General features: G+C 43.8%; 1 protein-coding gene across 4 annotated transcripts in view; it reads right to left on the minus strand.

Moving 5' to 3' along the window:
• NF1 (neurofibromin 1) overlaps positions 1-10,375 on the minus strand; it is a 168,051-nt gene extending 157,676 nt beyond the window's left edge. Inside the window, exon 1 of one of the 4 annotated variants that reach the window (XM_037880588.2) lies at positions 10,025-10,375. In XM_037880588.2, the coding sequence (XP_037736516.1) occupies positions 10,025-10,084 (60 nt within the window). In that variant the 5' untranslated portion in view covers positions 10,085-10,375. The remainder of the gene's footprint in view (positions 1-10,024) is intronic. The other 3 variants (XM_037880586.2, XM_037880587.2, XM_043531467.1) reach the window with 3 other exon arrangements.
• Positions 10,376-16,789: the final 6,414 nt, after the last annotated feature.

Genomic DNA, 16,789 nt, shown 5'->3' on the forward strand with positions numbered 1-16,789 from the left:
CAGTATGTCCCACCTTGCATTTAGCTCAAGACAATTTGGTTACCTTCTCCAGACCTGAAGAAGGGCTCTGTGTAGCTCGAAAGCTTGTCTCTTTCACCAACAGAAGTTGATCCACTAAAAGATATTACCCCAACTATCTTGGGACTCATATCCTGGAACCAACATAGCTATAACATTGCAAATAAGTGTATTAATGTCATTACAGGAGTAAGTGAAACCAAAATGCTTATAGTTAAATATATTTATTATACAAAAAGTATTGCCTGAGGGTTAAAGGAAGAGGCTTCCTACAACGCTTTTATTTTCATTATTATAAGGAAAATAAGGAAAAAGGGAAAAATAGAACATGAAGGATATGTCCTCAGACTGAATCCTGAAACTAACAACTTGCACATTACTACCTACCCAATCCAAGCTACATAGTGGACATATTTAAGCCCAAACATAACAGAATGGCAAAGGTTAGGAGAGTCACAAATCTAAAGGAAGACTGATCTAAGCAAATGCAGCAGTTGCCCTCACTGATCTGAAGAGGAGAGCAGTAGCACTCTGGAAGAAGCACAATTCTTATGCTCTATAAGTTATTGTATCAATTTAACTATATTGGTAAATAAATAAATATCAATATAATCACCTTTGTAAAACTATAACCGCATCCACAGTAGGGGCGTGCGCTGATTTAATCAGATCTGTTTCTAAACAGATGGCTAAAATCAGTACAAAAATGGAGTATAGACAAGCCCCAAGAGAACTAGAAGAATATTGAATTGCTCACTATAAAAGGAACGACGTTGCTGGTAGTTCAGTATTTTGTCCTGTTCCATGGAGAAGTGGAGATGAGGGTTATGACAGAAAAAATAGGAAGATGACACTAGCTGGGTCACACCTGTAGTTTTCCTTCTATTCAAACTTTCAAGTTCTTAACCTTATAGGACCTCATTGCAGGAGGCAACCAAAAGGAAAAGCCATAAAGTAGTTTTGTAAAGAAGTCTCAACAATAAAATGCCAGGTTGTGTTGACAACCATGTTAGAACAACAGAAATGCAAGACGACAAGGGACCTCAAGATGTCATCAAGTCCAGCCTGCTGCACTGAAGGCAGGACCAAGTAAACCTAGACCATCCCTGACAGGTGTTTGTCCAACCTGTTCTTACACACCTCCAATGATGGGGATTTCACATATTCTCTGGAAGCCTGTACCAGTGCTTAACTACCCTTATAGTTAGAAAGTTTTTTCCCCCAATATCTAACCTAAATTTCCCTTGCTGAGGATTAAGCCTATTACCTCTTATCCTACCTTCAGTGGATATGGGTAACAATTGATCACCATCTTCTTTATAACAGCCCTTAGCATATCTGAAGACTTATCAAGTCTTCCCCCCGTCAGCCTTCTTTTTCAAGACTATACATGCCCAGTTTTGTTTTGTTTTTTTAAACCTTTCCTCATAGGTCAGGTTTTCCAAACCTTTTATCACTTTTATTGCTCTTCTGGACTCCCTCCAATTTGTCTACATCATTCCTAAACTGTGGTGCCCGGAACTGGACACAGTACTACAGCTGAGGCCTCACCAGTGCCGAATAGAGCGGGACAATTACATCCCATGTCTTACATACGACACTCCTGTTAATATACCCCAGATTAGCAGCTTTTTTTGCATCTCCAACACATTGTTGACTCATTCAGTTTGTGATCCACTATAACCCCCAGATCCTTTTCTGCAGTATTAATACTGCTGAGTCAGTTATTCCCCATTTTGTAGTTGACCATTTGATTTTTCCTTCCTAAGTGCATTTCTTTGCATTTCTCTTTATGGAATATCATCCTGTTGAATTCAAAATGACCCTGGAAAATTATAATTCTGTCTCCCAAGTGTTTGCAACCCCTCCCAGCTTCATATAATGTAGGCACACTCTCCAGTCCATTACTCGAGTCCTTAATGAAAATATTGAGTACAACTGGAACCAGGACTGATCCATAAGGGACCTCACTAGATACACCCTCCCAGTTTGATAGCAAACCATGAATAACTAGTCCGAGTACAGTCTTTCAATTAGGGATGTAAATATCGTTTACAGCACCACCCGCCCCCTCAGCCTGCCACACTCAACAGCAGCAGCCAGCAGCGGCCTGGGCCCTGACAGTGTCCAGGGGCTCAGTGGAGTCTCCTGGGGGGGACGAGGGGTCTTGCAGGGGTGGTGGGGCAGGGCAGCAGGAGGCAGCAGCTGCTCCCTGAGCAGGGGGCCCGTGTCTGTAGGGGAGGGGATGTGCCCACCCAGGGTCCCTGTGCTGGTTCCTGGCGGGGAGCGAGGCACCCAACCCTGGAAGCCAGCACTGATAGCCCGAGAGTACAACGCATTCTGACCGCTCCTGGTCCACGCTGTTCTGGGCTCCCAAGCCACCGCCATGCAAGGTCAGCTTGGTTTGTCCTGCCCTGGGCACTGCCACTGAGTGGGGAGAGGGGAAAGGATAGGGAAGAGGCAGATTTGTTAATGCACATGGTGTGCTCAGATGTGGAGGTAGGGAGTGCAGCTGGGTCGAGGGAACGACAGCGCAAGTAGGGATGTAAAATGTCACAAAATTATTTTATCAATCTGCTTTAAACATTAACAATATTATTATTAATAATATTAATATTAGCAATATATTAATAAAACTAATATTTATCTGTTAATCGGTTAACCGTTTGATATTTTACATCCTACTTTCAACCAGTATATTTTATTCTAATATACCAATGTAGAACATAGAAAGCACAACGTATAGTAAATACACAAGTCTCTTGCAAGCTTCATTGGTAGAAGCTGAAGAATCTTTATATAGACTTACTTGTTAACGCAAGCTCTCCGATGATCAAAACTTATACTCTGACCATGTAGACAACTTAAGTAAATCTAATGTAAACAGTACACAAATGAATTTCCATACCTAACTTCTAAAATGCTTTCTACCTATTTAAGGTTTCTTCTGACTTTGCTATGATTATTTTATCATTATCAAATCTGTCCAAGAATCTAACAATTCTTAAGAGATAACAATAGAAATTTGCTATTGGCGGGGGAAAATGTACAGTCTACGCTGGGTCACTAGACTTTCAGCTTTCTATTTTACACTTCCAAAAGACAAACAAAATATATAAATCTTGAAAAGCACTGGAGTTGGAAACCAAGTCTCAAGAAAATAGAAGCATGCAAACAAAGTCAAACCACTTATTCTCCACTTTTAAACTAAGTTTTCAACAGATTTTGTTTCTTATTTTAATTATGCAGGAGATGCACATTCCCCTTGCAAACTGCAAAAGGAAAGCGATATGAGGTTCTTCCAACTTTGGCTTTATAAAAAATAAAAGTTCAAAACCCCTTCACAGAAATATGTTATTTAAAGAATAAAGTTAGTCAGATTCACAGATGCTGAGCAGCATAAACTGCCTACTACTGGTATCTTAGAAAATACTCCTAGAATGCCATTTCAATACCTTTTTCCACATCCCCACAGAATGTCACATGGTAGTTTACTGAAGGCTTTAAGCATTAATGTGCTATAAATTAACAACTGTTCCACAAGGGTGCCTGGTAGCCTCAGATCATCTGGCCTATTTTGTATCTACAATGGTATATACCACATGGTCTGCCATGTTGCTCTAGAGGATGATCACAACTTTCTCTGTGCCTTTGACCCTGTCCACATGCACTCACTTTTTTACCTGTCTCCTCTAGCAAGGGCAGCACTTCATTCCTTTCAAAAGTGCCAGGCAGTAACTTCTCAGATTTAATAGTGAAAAACCAATTTAAGTGTTTATTGGCAATTTACAGAAGAGAAAGTAAACAGATATAAAAAGGCATTTAAAAACATACTTAATAGGATCTCTACAGTTAGATCCTGAAAGATGGCTTTAAGACTTAAAAGCAGATTCTACTAAAGAACTTACATAGCTGTTGCACTGGGCAGAGCAGTGTGGTCTCTGACAGCATACAAGACTAATATTTTGGGGAGTGGCATCCCATTAGAGGAAGAAGGGCCTATATCCTCAGACACCTTAGCTAAGGGTCTCTCCTCTGCTATGCAGATGTCAAGTTATTAAGAAAATAAATATCTTTTTTAAGTGTGCCAAAGAAACATTTGCATTAGTTCCACATACTCTTGTTTAAATACACAAAAACATAAAATCCTTTTCCTAAAACGTGGACATTGATAGCAACTGTATCTAATTAGAAATTGATAGCATTGATTGTCTTGATCACGCATTTCCAAGATATTCCATTCTACCAGTTTTAGACAGATAAACAAAGAACCATGAAAGTTTCTTTATTAACTGATATTTGGAATAAAGACAAGGTTTAATTATTTCATTTTAACAAAAGTTTATCTTTAACACCTTTACTTTCAGTGTTCCTGAGACATGCATAAAGTCCATTAACACTTTAAATGGAAAAAGTGACCATTTCAACTTTTGCATGAACGCCAGCATACACTTCACAGAATTTCAAGGATTAAAAAGTGGACATACTAAATGCAGCCTGGTAAAAGCTCTGAACTATAAACCAGTAAATTCACAAACACTAATTTTTTTTTTTTTTTTTAATGAAAGTAATCACAAAGTTCACTATTGCTAGGCCCATGACACAATAGTCAAATAGAATGGATATTATAAGTAGGATCTTCTGAAAACAAGTTTTTCAGCAGAAAACTTTTTGAAAATAAACAAATTCAAGTGTGTTCAAGATTCAACTCCAAGCCCCTCTTCAAGTATAAGCTGGCTGCAGTCTCTCTCCTCCCCCTTCAAATAAAGGTACTGACATCTGGAAAGAAAATTTCTAGTGGAAATGCAGTAATGACAATCCTTAACAGCACGCATATATACATTTGAAAACATCTGCTTATTCCCCTTTTACAGAAGGATCTACACAAACAGATTTTATGGCAACACATGGGTGTTTTGGACTCAGAGGGGAAGAGATAAAAAGCACTCTCCTTCAGTCAGTATCAGTGTTGTCTGGGACTGATCGAAAGCCCATAATGTCAATGGGTGTCTTTCCACCAACTATAAATGGACAGAGGATCAGGCCCTGAGAGCTCATGGTTCAGTAAAATAATCTTGCAAGATAGTACGTGGCAAAAAACAATGGACTTCAGAAAATACTACTTTGTTCTACTTCTTAGTAAGAATTTTAATAAAAGGGACAACTTAAAGTTTTATGCTGTAAACAGATGTTATCTTTAGCTATATATACTAACACAAACTTATTCTATTCTACGTAGGTTCTTACATTGCCATGATCACTGTAGCATCTAAGGACTTTCCAGCAGCACATTAAGTGAGGTGACTAACACAAGTCTATCATGTGCGGAACAGTGTCTCCTATCTTCTCCCCAGGGGGAGACTTGTGTGTGTGAAGTGAAGCATTTTGGGTTGGGGCTCGTTTTTAAATGTCCATGCTGCTCTGTGTTTATGTTAGAGAAAACAGGTTGAAGAAGTGCGCTTTGCAGTTGGCATAAAAAGTGAGGGTTTGTGATGGTCCTTAGCTCCTAGACGAGTTCGTTCCAGTCTGAGAACAACCTCCAAGAAAGTTCTGCATTCGACACAGACAAGCTTTACCTTTATGGTAGAAAGTTCCATTGTGCCTGAGGAGCTGAGTTTTCTTGGAATGTTTTCACATGTCGTTTGTTACTATTTGTGGTCACTTTGCTGAGATGCAAAAAATAATGAAAAATTAATCCATGAAATCAGGTTCACTTTCATATTCTTGGTGCTGTGACGGATTTCAAAAACAACAAGATGATATTTATTTGCTTTAAAACAACTCTTAATTCTGTTAATTCTGAGTTTCATAAAAGCTCATTTTTAAACACTAGAAATGTGGGACTATAGTTGACAGTGTCCATTTAACTATAATCCATTTAATAAAGGGTTTCTTTCCTTAATTTATGTTACAGAGAGAAAGAAGTCGCTTGATTCTTCTAACCCATCCTACTGCCAGGATTGTGCCCGTACTTATACTTGGTAGGGCTTAATAGTCTAGTTTTAAATGCTTCAAGTAATGGGGCTGCCATTATTCTGTTAGAGGGAAAACCTATTAGGTCAAATAGGTCTCCCCAATCTACCTAAAATGTGATATGCTCTAAAAAAAATGCTATGAAAATATTTTAAAAAATTAAAATTCAAAAGTAGACTGACTTTTCTATAGGAAAGTCCTAAAATTCATTGATTTTAGGGAGGCCTTATTATGTTTTGGAATATTTTTGCTTGCTTATTAATGGTTATTGCACCTGTAGTGATTAGAGGTGCTTTAAGTTACAAAAACATGGAAGATACAAATGATATACTCCACCCTAAAACTGCTTGCCAGTCACCAGTAGGCCTTAGGAGACCAAATCTTAAATATATACCAAACAAAAACTAGAAAGATACCCAAATAAGATGCAAAACAAAACAATCCAATACTAAGCAAAATGAATGAGCCTTACATCTGGGCCTGAAGCTTGCCCAACTTGGGCTCTGGCAGACCACCAAGAGGAGAAAATTACAAAGGAAGAGATGGCTTGACATGAAAGCGCTGCTGTCAAACCTGGATAGTTTTACCATAGCATTCCAGCCAATCTCAATTACTGCAATGGAGAATTGAGAGAGAGTCATCTCATATCTGAGTCCTAGACCACTCAGGTAATAAAAATTTCTAACAAATCGGAAGTCAGCATACTCCTGAAATCTCAGCACTATGTACTCCGCTATGTCCTGGCCCCACTCATGTGATGAGAAGTTGCTTTCTGCACCAGCTGAAGCCTCCAGGTGGTCTTCAAGGGTATCTTGAAGTAGACCACATTACAGTATCTGAAAATCAAAGATGATTGGGGGTGGGAGGGAGCAGCACACAGCTCTGAAAAATGTATTCAGCAGCCAGATGTTGACTGACCTACAATGCCAACCCACACTTGCCAGTCATTTTAATCATACAGAATCATACCCACAACAGGTGTTCTGGTTAGCAAAACATTTATGAAAATAAACAAGAGCTGACAAGTTTGCTCTGATTTTTTTTGTTTTGTTTCTTTAATATAAATTAGTCCTGACTGCTCAATAAAATACTGTTTTAGTCACTTTGAAATAATAATACCGGACTTTTTACAAACGAATGGAAACACTGTCTGGGTAACTACATCTGTCTGTCACTGAAATCCTATTTTGTAAATTTTTAAAACAAAACCTGAGCAAATAATATTTTGCTGTTTCAAACAAGAGTTTTCCTTTTTAGTCAGTAACAGAAACATACTCCTGGTATAATATGCAATGTTAGTTCACCTCGTTCAACGATGATATCAAAACTTCCTGCACACAGAAGTAAAGAAACCTGAAAATGCATTACTAGCACTGTAAAAAAGGAAGTGAGGATTGTATGCATTGGACTACAGGCACTGTACTTCACTGAAGAGTAATTTGAACTGGCTTCTCAAATTAGCAGCTGCTGGGCAGTCAAAGATGCAACCAGGGGATCAGTGTTCACTGTTGTACCATTATTGGCTGGTCATTCACATAGCTGTTTTAGTAGCAGTTCAGGGACTGGCTTATTATCCATCCACAATTCATAAGTAATACCTAAAAGAAAGTTAAGGAGTAAGAATACCCTAACAGGTTTACTCTGATCTGCATTCCAAAGTCATCTTTCCAACGTGAAGATCACTCTCAGAATGGGCAAAGCAAATAAGAAGAAATCTCAAAACTTGAAAACCTCAACATGAAATAAAGTAAGGTGGAAAGGGGAAATATTTTTCAGCATAATATTTCAAAAAGTTTCAGAATATTAGTGTATCATCGAGGCCTCTTTGCTTTATTCCTAAGTGTCTTATCAAATTTGTGAAAAAACAATAACTATAAGCTTCTTAAAACAGATGGGAATTATGCAATGAATTGATTTCTATAGTCCTGTAAGGCATACCTATCATGCAAACTGGAAGACAATTGCAATTAACATTCTCTTTAGTATTTTTTCAACAGAACTGTAACTCCAGTATTCCAGCTAACTCACAATTGAAGGGCTTTGTTTCTAAGGAAGTAGGAAAGGATTCCTCTTGTATACCTACCCTTAATTATTCCATAAAGTGTATGAGAAAATACTTGTTTAAAAAGATCAAGTCCTTAACTCCTAACAGATGTTGGCAAGCCCAATTCCACAATGTATATAACAAAACAAACGATAAAGCCTAAGGCCTTTTAACACCAGTACACAAAGAAATGTTTTCTTGCATTACTGGGAGCATAATTAGTACCATTCCTTTTAAACTTACTGAAAATAAAAGCTCTGTGATTCAAGGTAATCCAAAAAGGAGTTTACTGTGCAAAATAACAGGCTCCGAAGCATGCTACATTATAATTATAAAAAATCCTCATCATATTGACTGCTCAAAAAAAATTAAAGAGAAGCACAAAGATTTTCTTGCAAAGAAACTATATTCATATCTGTTTTTAAAAGAAAGGTAAAAGCGAAAGTCTTATCTTTACAGGCCACCAATCTTTTCTGCAGGTTACCAGCACTAGACAATACTGCTAAGAAATATTTAGAGCCAAGGCAGATGAACAGAATTCAACCTCCATAATCAGCTTCATGTTTACTATGGATAAGTATACACAGTGGGGTATCTTATACTCTCCCCCCAATCACAGGAAGGATCTATTCAAGTACAGCAAAAGGAGAAAACAAAGAAACAAATGAGTCAACCTAAACCAAGTCCTGGCTTACATGTCAGAAAGGCATTTGGGGGAAGAGAAAGGAATGTGCAGTCTAAGAACTAACATTGAGATCAACTGGGAATGTCTGTGCAGCCATGTAGTCCCAATGAGCAGTCTCGCCATGTGGATCAGAGAAATACACACAGTCACAAGCCCCAGACCAAGAAATTGCTCTTCCTTCCACCCACAAAACCTTCAGTGAAAATCCCTTCCAAAGGCATTGACTCTTATAACGAAGGAGAAAAGCCTAACACTGAAACAATATATACACCCGGGACCCTCCCCCAACCCAGCTGCCTTTGTTTGCTGTTTCCAATTGACTGGGATGCAGTTTAATATAAACATTCACTTTATCCCTCCCCAAACTCCTCACTTTTGAATCTTTAATCCCCCCTCTCTCTCAATGACAATGAGACAAGTTAAATAAATAAAAATTAACACTGAGCAAAAACTTTAGGTGATTTTTCAGAGGGTCTGGGGATGGAACTGACAAGGAAAAGAACAACTGAGATAGCCACCCCTGCCCCCCTTTGTATTTAGAGGAAACTAACAATGAAAATGACCATATAACCCAGGGGAGCCACCCCACCATCGGGGCTGGGATCATCCATCCGGAAATGAGTGGGAGGCAATTTCACCAGTAAGGGGATAAGATGATTTGGAGACTGGGATGGACAAGCAAGAAGTACCCAGGCCCCACCCTCCCGTAAACACTCTGCCGATCATAGTGGCCGTATCTAACCACTGGGGGGGGGGGGGAATCACTGCTGCCCGTCCCCCCAATCTGTGAAGGGGAAGAAAGCAGCAGCCCTTCATACCGTCTCCCACGGAGCCTAAACTAGGTAGGAACAGCCCCCACTAAATATTGCCCCTCCCGCCCCAGGTCTATGCCCAGTGCAATGTGGAGCAGCCCCCCAGATCCCCTCCACCCCAGAAGAGAGGCACCCTATAGCGCCTCCCTCCCACTCCCCACCCTCGGTCACCCCAGCCCGGGCGCTGGGGGAGGAAAGAGGGGGGGGAGAGCAAGGAAACGACAACCCCATCCCCCTCCACAGCGCTGAGAAGCGGGGAAGGAAGCCGGAAGCAGCCCCCCGCCCCAGTCCATAGAGAGAGCAGGCCCCTGCCCCAAGAGGGGAGCGGCGCCCCCAGCCCACGGAGCGGGCACGGCCCTCGCCCCCACCCTTCCCCTGGGGAGGCCGCTCCCCCCTCCCAGGCCCCCATCCTCCCACGGCCCCCTCAGCCCACGTCGGGAGCAGGCCCCCGCCCCCCGGCGGCCCCCTCCTTCCTTCCTTCCCTCCCGTTACCTGCTCGTCGAAGCGGTTCACCACGGCCTGCACCCACTCCACCGGCTTGTGGGCCGCCATGTCCCGCCGCCTGCCGGGGCGGGGAGGGTCTCTGGGTCCCGGGCTAGGTCTCGGCTCCTCAGCTCCCCGCAGCCATCAGAGCTCCGAGGCCGCCATGACACCCCACCGGAAGCAGGAGCCCAGTCCGCCCCCACCGCCAGCCCAGGCAGCAGCCGAACGCGCGGCCGGGGACTGGGGGGGGGGGGCGTTTGGAAAGCGCATGAGCAGGGCCTGCACGCCTGCGCTGCGAGAGCGGGAGCCAACCCTCAGCGCGCATGCGGGAAAGGGGAAGTTGCGCGTGCGCCGTGGACCGGCAAGGGGGGGGCATGCGTGGGATAACGGAAAGGACAGTGCGCATGCGTCTAAATGGGGACGGGGGAGAAATAAACTAGGATTGTGTCCTCCTGCCCTGTCACTGACCCTGGGAGGGAGCTCTGCTTTCCTCACACACACATACACCCCCCCCGCCGTCACCGAGTCTGGGGGTGAGGCTCTGATTCTCTCCTGGAGCCCCGTCACCAACTGTGGGGGGAGGCTCTGATCTCTTAACACCCCCCCGCTGCCCTGTCACTGAGCCTGGGGGGGAGCTCTGCTTTCCTGACACCCCCCCTGCCCTGTCACTGAGCCTGGGGGGGAGCTCTGCTTTCCTGACACCCCCCCTGCCCTGTCACTGAGCCTCGGGGGAGCTCTGCTTTCCTGACACCCCCCCTGCCCTGTCACTGAGCCTGGGGGGGAGCTCTGCTTTCCTGACACCCCCCCTGCCCTGTCACTGAGCCTGGGGGGGAGCTCTGCTTTCCTGACACCCCCCCTGCCCTGTCACTGAGCCTGGGGGGGAGCTCTGCTTTCCTGACACCCCCCCTGCCCTGTCACTGAGCCTGGGGGGGAGCTCTGCTTTCCTGACACCCCCCCTGCCCTGTCACTGAGCCTGGGGGGGAGCTCTGCTTTCCTGACACCCCCCCTGCCCTGTCACTGAGCCTGGGGGGGAGCTCTGCTTTCCTGACACCCCCCCTGCCCTGTCACTGAGCCTGGGGGGGGAGCTCTGCTTTCCTGACACCCCCCTGCCCTGTCACTGAGCCTGGGGGGGAGCTCTGCTTTCCTGACACCCCCCCTGCCCTGTCACTGAGCCTGGGGGGGAGCTCTGCTTTCCTGACACCCCCCTGCCCTGTCACTGAGCCTGGGGGGGAGCTCTGCTTTCCTGACACCCCCCCCCGCCCTGTCACTGAGCCTGGGGGGGAGCTCTGCTTTCCTGACACCCCCCCTGCCCTGTCACTGAGCCTGGGGGGGAGCTCTGCTTTCCTGACACCCCCCTGCTGCCCTGTCACTGAGCCTGGGGGGGAGCTCTGCTTTCCTGACACCCCCACCCTGAGCCTGGAGGGGGGGCTCTGATCCCCCCCCAGCCGTGTCTGAGCCTGTGGGGGGTAGGGGGATGAGGCTCTAATCCTCTCACCCCCAGCCCTGTCACTGAGCCTGGGGGGGGGGGGAAGGACTCTGATCCCTTCCCCCCTAGGCCTGTCACACTGATCATCCTCTACTGATCACTCCCTCCCCTTTTTCCCTCCACCTCTAACTTTTTCCTTGACACTGAGCCAGCTAAGGGTATAAGCAGCACCCACCAAAGGAAATGGACTAGCAGTTCTTTTGCAGCTGGTGCCACATGGAAAGAACTGGCTGAAGAAATGAAATTAACTAATCCCAGGCACTCATTCTGCCAAACCTTCTGTATCCAACATTAGAGGAGCATCTTACTGTGACAAGCAAATTAGTACATGGCTACTGACTAATCTCCAGGTAGAGAGGCAAGGTGGGTGAGGTAATATCTTTTATTGGATCAACTTCTGTTGGTGAGAGAGACACTTTTGAGCCACACAGCTCTTCTTCAGGTCTGGGAAAGCTACTCTGAGCATCGCAGCTAAATGCAAGGTGGAACAGATTGTTTAGCATAAGTAGTTAGCACAGGGGTGGGCAAACTTTTTGGCTGGAGGGCCACATCTGGGTATGGAAATTGTATGGTGGGCCATGAATGCTCACAAAATTGGGGACTGGGGTGCAGGAGGGGGTGTGGGCTGTGACTGGGGGTGGGGCCTGGGGTGGGGCCAGAAATGAGGAGTCCAGGGTATGGGAGGGGGCTCTGGGATGGGGCAGAGGGTTGTGGGAGCACGAGGGCTCAGGCTGGGGGTGCGGGTTCTGGGGTGGGGCTAGGGATGTGGGGTTTGGGGTGCAGGAGAATGCTCTGGGCTAAGACCAAGGGGTTCAGAGGGTGGGAGGGGGATCATGGTTAGGGGAGGAGGTTGAGGTGCGGGGGGCAGGGTCAGGGGTGCAGGCCCCAGTTGGTGCTTACCTCAAGCAGCTCCCAGAAGCAGCGACATGTCCCACCTCTGGCTCCTACGCGGAGGAGCAGCCAGGCGGCTCGGTGCACTGCCCCATCTGCAGATGCCACCCCCACAGCTCCCGGAAGCAGTGGCATGTCCCCCACTCCGACTCCTACGTGGACGTGGCCAGTAGGAGCTGCGGGGGGCTGCGCTTGGGGCATGGACAACATACGTGCGGAGCCCCCAGGCCGGCTGCCCCTACGCATAGGAGCTGGAGTGGGGACATGCCGCTGCTTCCGGGAGGCACATGGAAAGACGCCCCCACCCCACTCCCTGGCTGGAGCGCCGGAGCAGGGCAAGCCACTGAGCCCGCTCCCTAGCAGGAGCTTGAGGCCCAGATTAAGAGGTCTGGCGGTCCGGAAGAGGCCCGCAGGCCGTAGTTTGCCCATCCCTGAGTTAGCACATATTCCCTGTAGTCAGTTTCTCTTCACAGACACCTCCTTTATAAGGCCGGAAGGAACCTGACTAACCTCGATCACTTTCCTTCTGCAGCAAAAGTAGAAACTTTTATACATGGAGATTATGGAGAGAGAAACTAGCTCCCTGGTCAATTTACCTCTGCAGCCTTCCCATGTATAAATTATTGCTGCTATTCACCCTGCAGAGACCAAGAAGAAAAATGGAGAGAGAGGAAAATAAAAAAACAAGAATAAAAAAAGGGCAGACATACCATCACTGTTCAAGGTGGAAGGATATCTATTAAATGGTTTAATTTTAAATTTTTCATTCATATATAAAAACACATTATTAACCAAAGTTTTTATTATCTTAATATCTTCTGACCATAAACTATGGGGTAATTGTTCACATCTCCAAATCTAAGTGACACCTTGAGTCTAACATGCAACAGGATTTTACACAATGATGTATGCCCTATTTATCTATCTTAAGTATTTATATGGACCCTTTACTGTCATATCTGAGAGCCTCACGTTTTACTGACAATGGAATTTAGAGTACCCCTTTTGTCATTCTCTAATCTCCCTGCATTTTTGTGGCTCATTAAGGTGAGTAAAGAACCCACATTCATCACAAATATTTTGTTTGACTAATGTCACGCTGTCTGAAGTAGCTCACAACTGAGAGTGCCAATCTGAGGTCAGACTGTCAGAAAACAGGGCAGAAACCCCAAACTAGTGGTATATTCTGTAATTAGATTTCACCAAGCCAGTAACAAATGTGTACTTCTGATTTACTATATTAGTCTCACTGTGGAGTCACAAACAGTCTTCTTGGGCTCTCCAGCGCATCTTGCCACGCAGACAAACTGGACTTTGGGTGATAATGGTCCCTTATATCAAATATCACATTACATTAGGTAACTCCCAACCCTAAAGGGTTGGTCACTTACCCCAGGTCAATGGATACTCTCCATCTCACACCAAAAGCAATAATGACAGACAATTTCTCTAGTAAACTAACTAAAGGTTTATTAGCTAAGAAAAGAAATGAGAGTTATTGAGAGGTTAAAGCAGGTACAGTACCTTAACACGTGAGTCAAAGTTTGTAAGTCCATAAATCTCTCAAAGTTACTCAAAATAATCTGGAGATCTCTGTCCAGTTGTTCAGTATTCCACCCTGTTAGAATCCAAATCAATTCAGAGATACAGGATTGATCCCTGGATCCATTCTTATAGCTGTGTACTCTGGAAAGCAATCTGGCAAGTGTCTCCATCACAACATGGGCTTTTCCTCTGTTCGCTAAACACAGATTGGGTCTGTGGATTTCCCATTATTGAACACAGTGACCAATGCTGAGAAGTTAGCATGTTTCTTCGTTTACAGTTCCAAGGCTCCAGTCCAGTTTGATGGGCAATCCAATTACAGAGATATACGCAATGCATTTAGTTACAGCAATCCAAACAATCTTTCATTAGTTTTCATGTAGTTTACACATCAAGTATATTCTTACTAACATACACTTTTGATCTAGAGTTAATTAACTCTTGGGATATATAATGTAAGGCAATAATAACCAACAGTTAAATTTAGTGTAAATATAATTACTGGGGCATATGTCACTTAAATGTAATGTGATAACATCCCCTTTGTTCTATTCTAACAAGTGAACTGGCCTATGCCTACTAGGCCACTTCACATTTCTTTGATATTCACAAACAAGTGAATTGGCCTATGGCTTTGATTTGAGCTAGTTTGTCAGAGTCACAACTAGTAAGGAAATTTGTCTACCTAAGCTAAGTCTCTGTAGTAGAAGAGAGTAGCACTTTTGAAGGAAAATGATCCAAGATATTACAGCAAAAAGTCTATTTGCTATATCACAGGTAAATAATAAATCACCCTAGACTTAAACTTGGAAGCCTCAAGGTTTTTATCTCCCAAAGGATGCTAAATTCATTTGTAAATTTTCCTATATGGCAAACTAGTGGTTAACAGCTATATCACTTAGGTTGTGGTTCTAAACCATAAAATGTCCAGCAGTTTCCCCTACCTTTACAGGACATTCAAAACTCAGAACTTCACTCTTCCCCTATATTGCCAGTGCACTGAATACAATATGGCCCTGGAACTGAGAGCAAAATGAAATCCTTCGTTTAGAAGTGATATAGGACCAAATTCATCCTGGGTATACTCAGGTGAAATTCCATTGTTGAATTGCACCTCTGTGCATCAGGGTTGAATTCTGCCCCTGAATTTCAGAAACTTAGATCAGAGGGAGGAAAAGAAAAGGTACCTCACCATTCCTCTGGCAAAACAATTCTTCTCATGTTACTAACTACCCAGGCTCCTGTAGGCACATACACTTATGGAACAGAGATCTGACTGAAAACAAAGACAGGAAGTAATGGAGTCGAATTGGTAAGAAAATAAGCAAATCTACGCTGGGTATCAGATTGAAACTAATCCAGCAGAAAAGTCAGTTCAGAATTTATTGGATAAAGTGCCATGAGCTGAAGCCTGGGAAAGATAAAATAATAGTTATTGGAAAAGTGTTCATCAGATCTTTTACAGAGGTATTCATACTATAAAGAGGTTACCAGAAAAATAAATATGATACGGGGAAAGACTTACATCTGAGATCCTCATCATGGGAAGATTTGGATTCCATATTCACAGCTCAAGAAAATGTATTTTGTGTAGTGTAGAGATGCTCTTTCATAATTATTAATACTGCATCTGGATCTGTCTCCTTCATGGGGTTTCTGTACTGTGGTGTGAATTTTTTCACCCTAGGTGTCTGTCTGGATAGCAGAACCAAGGGTCAGAAGGGGGCACTTTCTAATAGTCACTCAACAGTTTACACTTAAGTGTTTTTAAGAGACAGTGCCAGAGCAAGTAACCTTATAGCTCTAGTTCTCTCTCATGAGCAGCACCACAACCAGATTGAACAAGGTGGGTCAGACAGAACAAGAGAGAGACCCATAGGCCTTGTCTTCACTTCTTAAAAAAAGGTGGGTTTGTAGTTGTTTGTTTTTCTACTTCAGGGTAACTAACGTGAGTGAGCTATCCTGAGGTAAAACATAATGAAGACCAGGCACTTTAGTATTGCCACGGGGTAGACTAGGTGGGGTCAACCCCAGGCGGACGCATAGTGCTGACCTCACCTAATTTACCTCATGATACCACTGAAGTGCCTGGTCTTCCTTGTGTTTTTACCTCAAAATAGCTCATGCACATTACTTACCCCAAAGTAAGAAAACAGCTCTTTTTTTAGTAGTGAAGACAAGGACATAGACACACAGAGATCTTGGCTGTCTAAGAGAGTGGGAGTTGGCTCTGTGACTTCTTGTCACTTAAGAGGAAAGCCTATCTAATTTATCTTATAGTGAAGCATAAGATTAGATAAAACTAAATATGCATGTAATCTGCTCATTGTTTTAAAATGCTGTTTTCTCTAATGCTTTATTCTGACTGCTAAAAAAACCCCCACTTTGGTTAAGAAGGCAATTGGTCAATATCACTGATTACCATTTCCTGAAGGGAAGACACACAAGTTCCCAAAACCTAATCAGACCTGCAGGGTGATGAGGGGTTGGCCTACACCTGAGAGGAAGAATCATGAGATTCTACCACAACACAGATAAAGGCAAGAGGCCTAACTATTGAAAGTGGGTGCACTCAGAGAGACCAAAAAAGGAGGCAGATATGCAGCTAGTCCCATAACCATGTCAGTATTTTATTTGTAAAAAGGTATTAAATAGCAAAATTGTTCTCACTTTGTTATTCTTCTGAGACACTGAAAGCATTTTATACACACACACACACACTTCCACTCACCCACCCACCATATTTAAAGTAGGTTCCTGGATCACAGAATGCTATCTCATTGGGGCATCTCTTTTCTGTCACATTGGAAGTGAATGGAATTGCACCAGTGTAGCAAAAGTAAATTTGATCT

This window comes from Chelonia mydas, chromosome 17 (genome assembly GCF_015237465.2).
Source record: "Chelonia mydas isolate rCheMyd1 chromosome 17, rCheMyd1.pri.v2, whole genome shotgun sequence".
NCBI classification, from domain to species: domain Eukaryota; kingdom Metazoa; phylum Chordata; order Testudines; family Cheloniidae; genus Chelonia; species Chelonia mydas.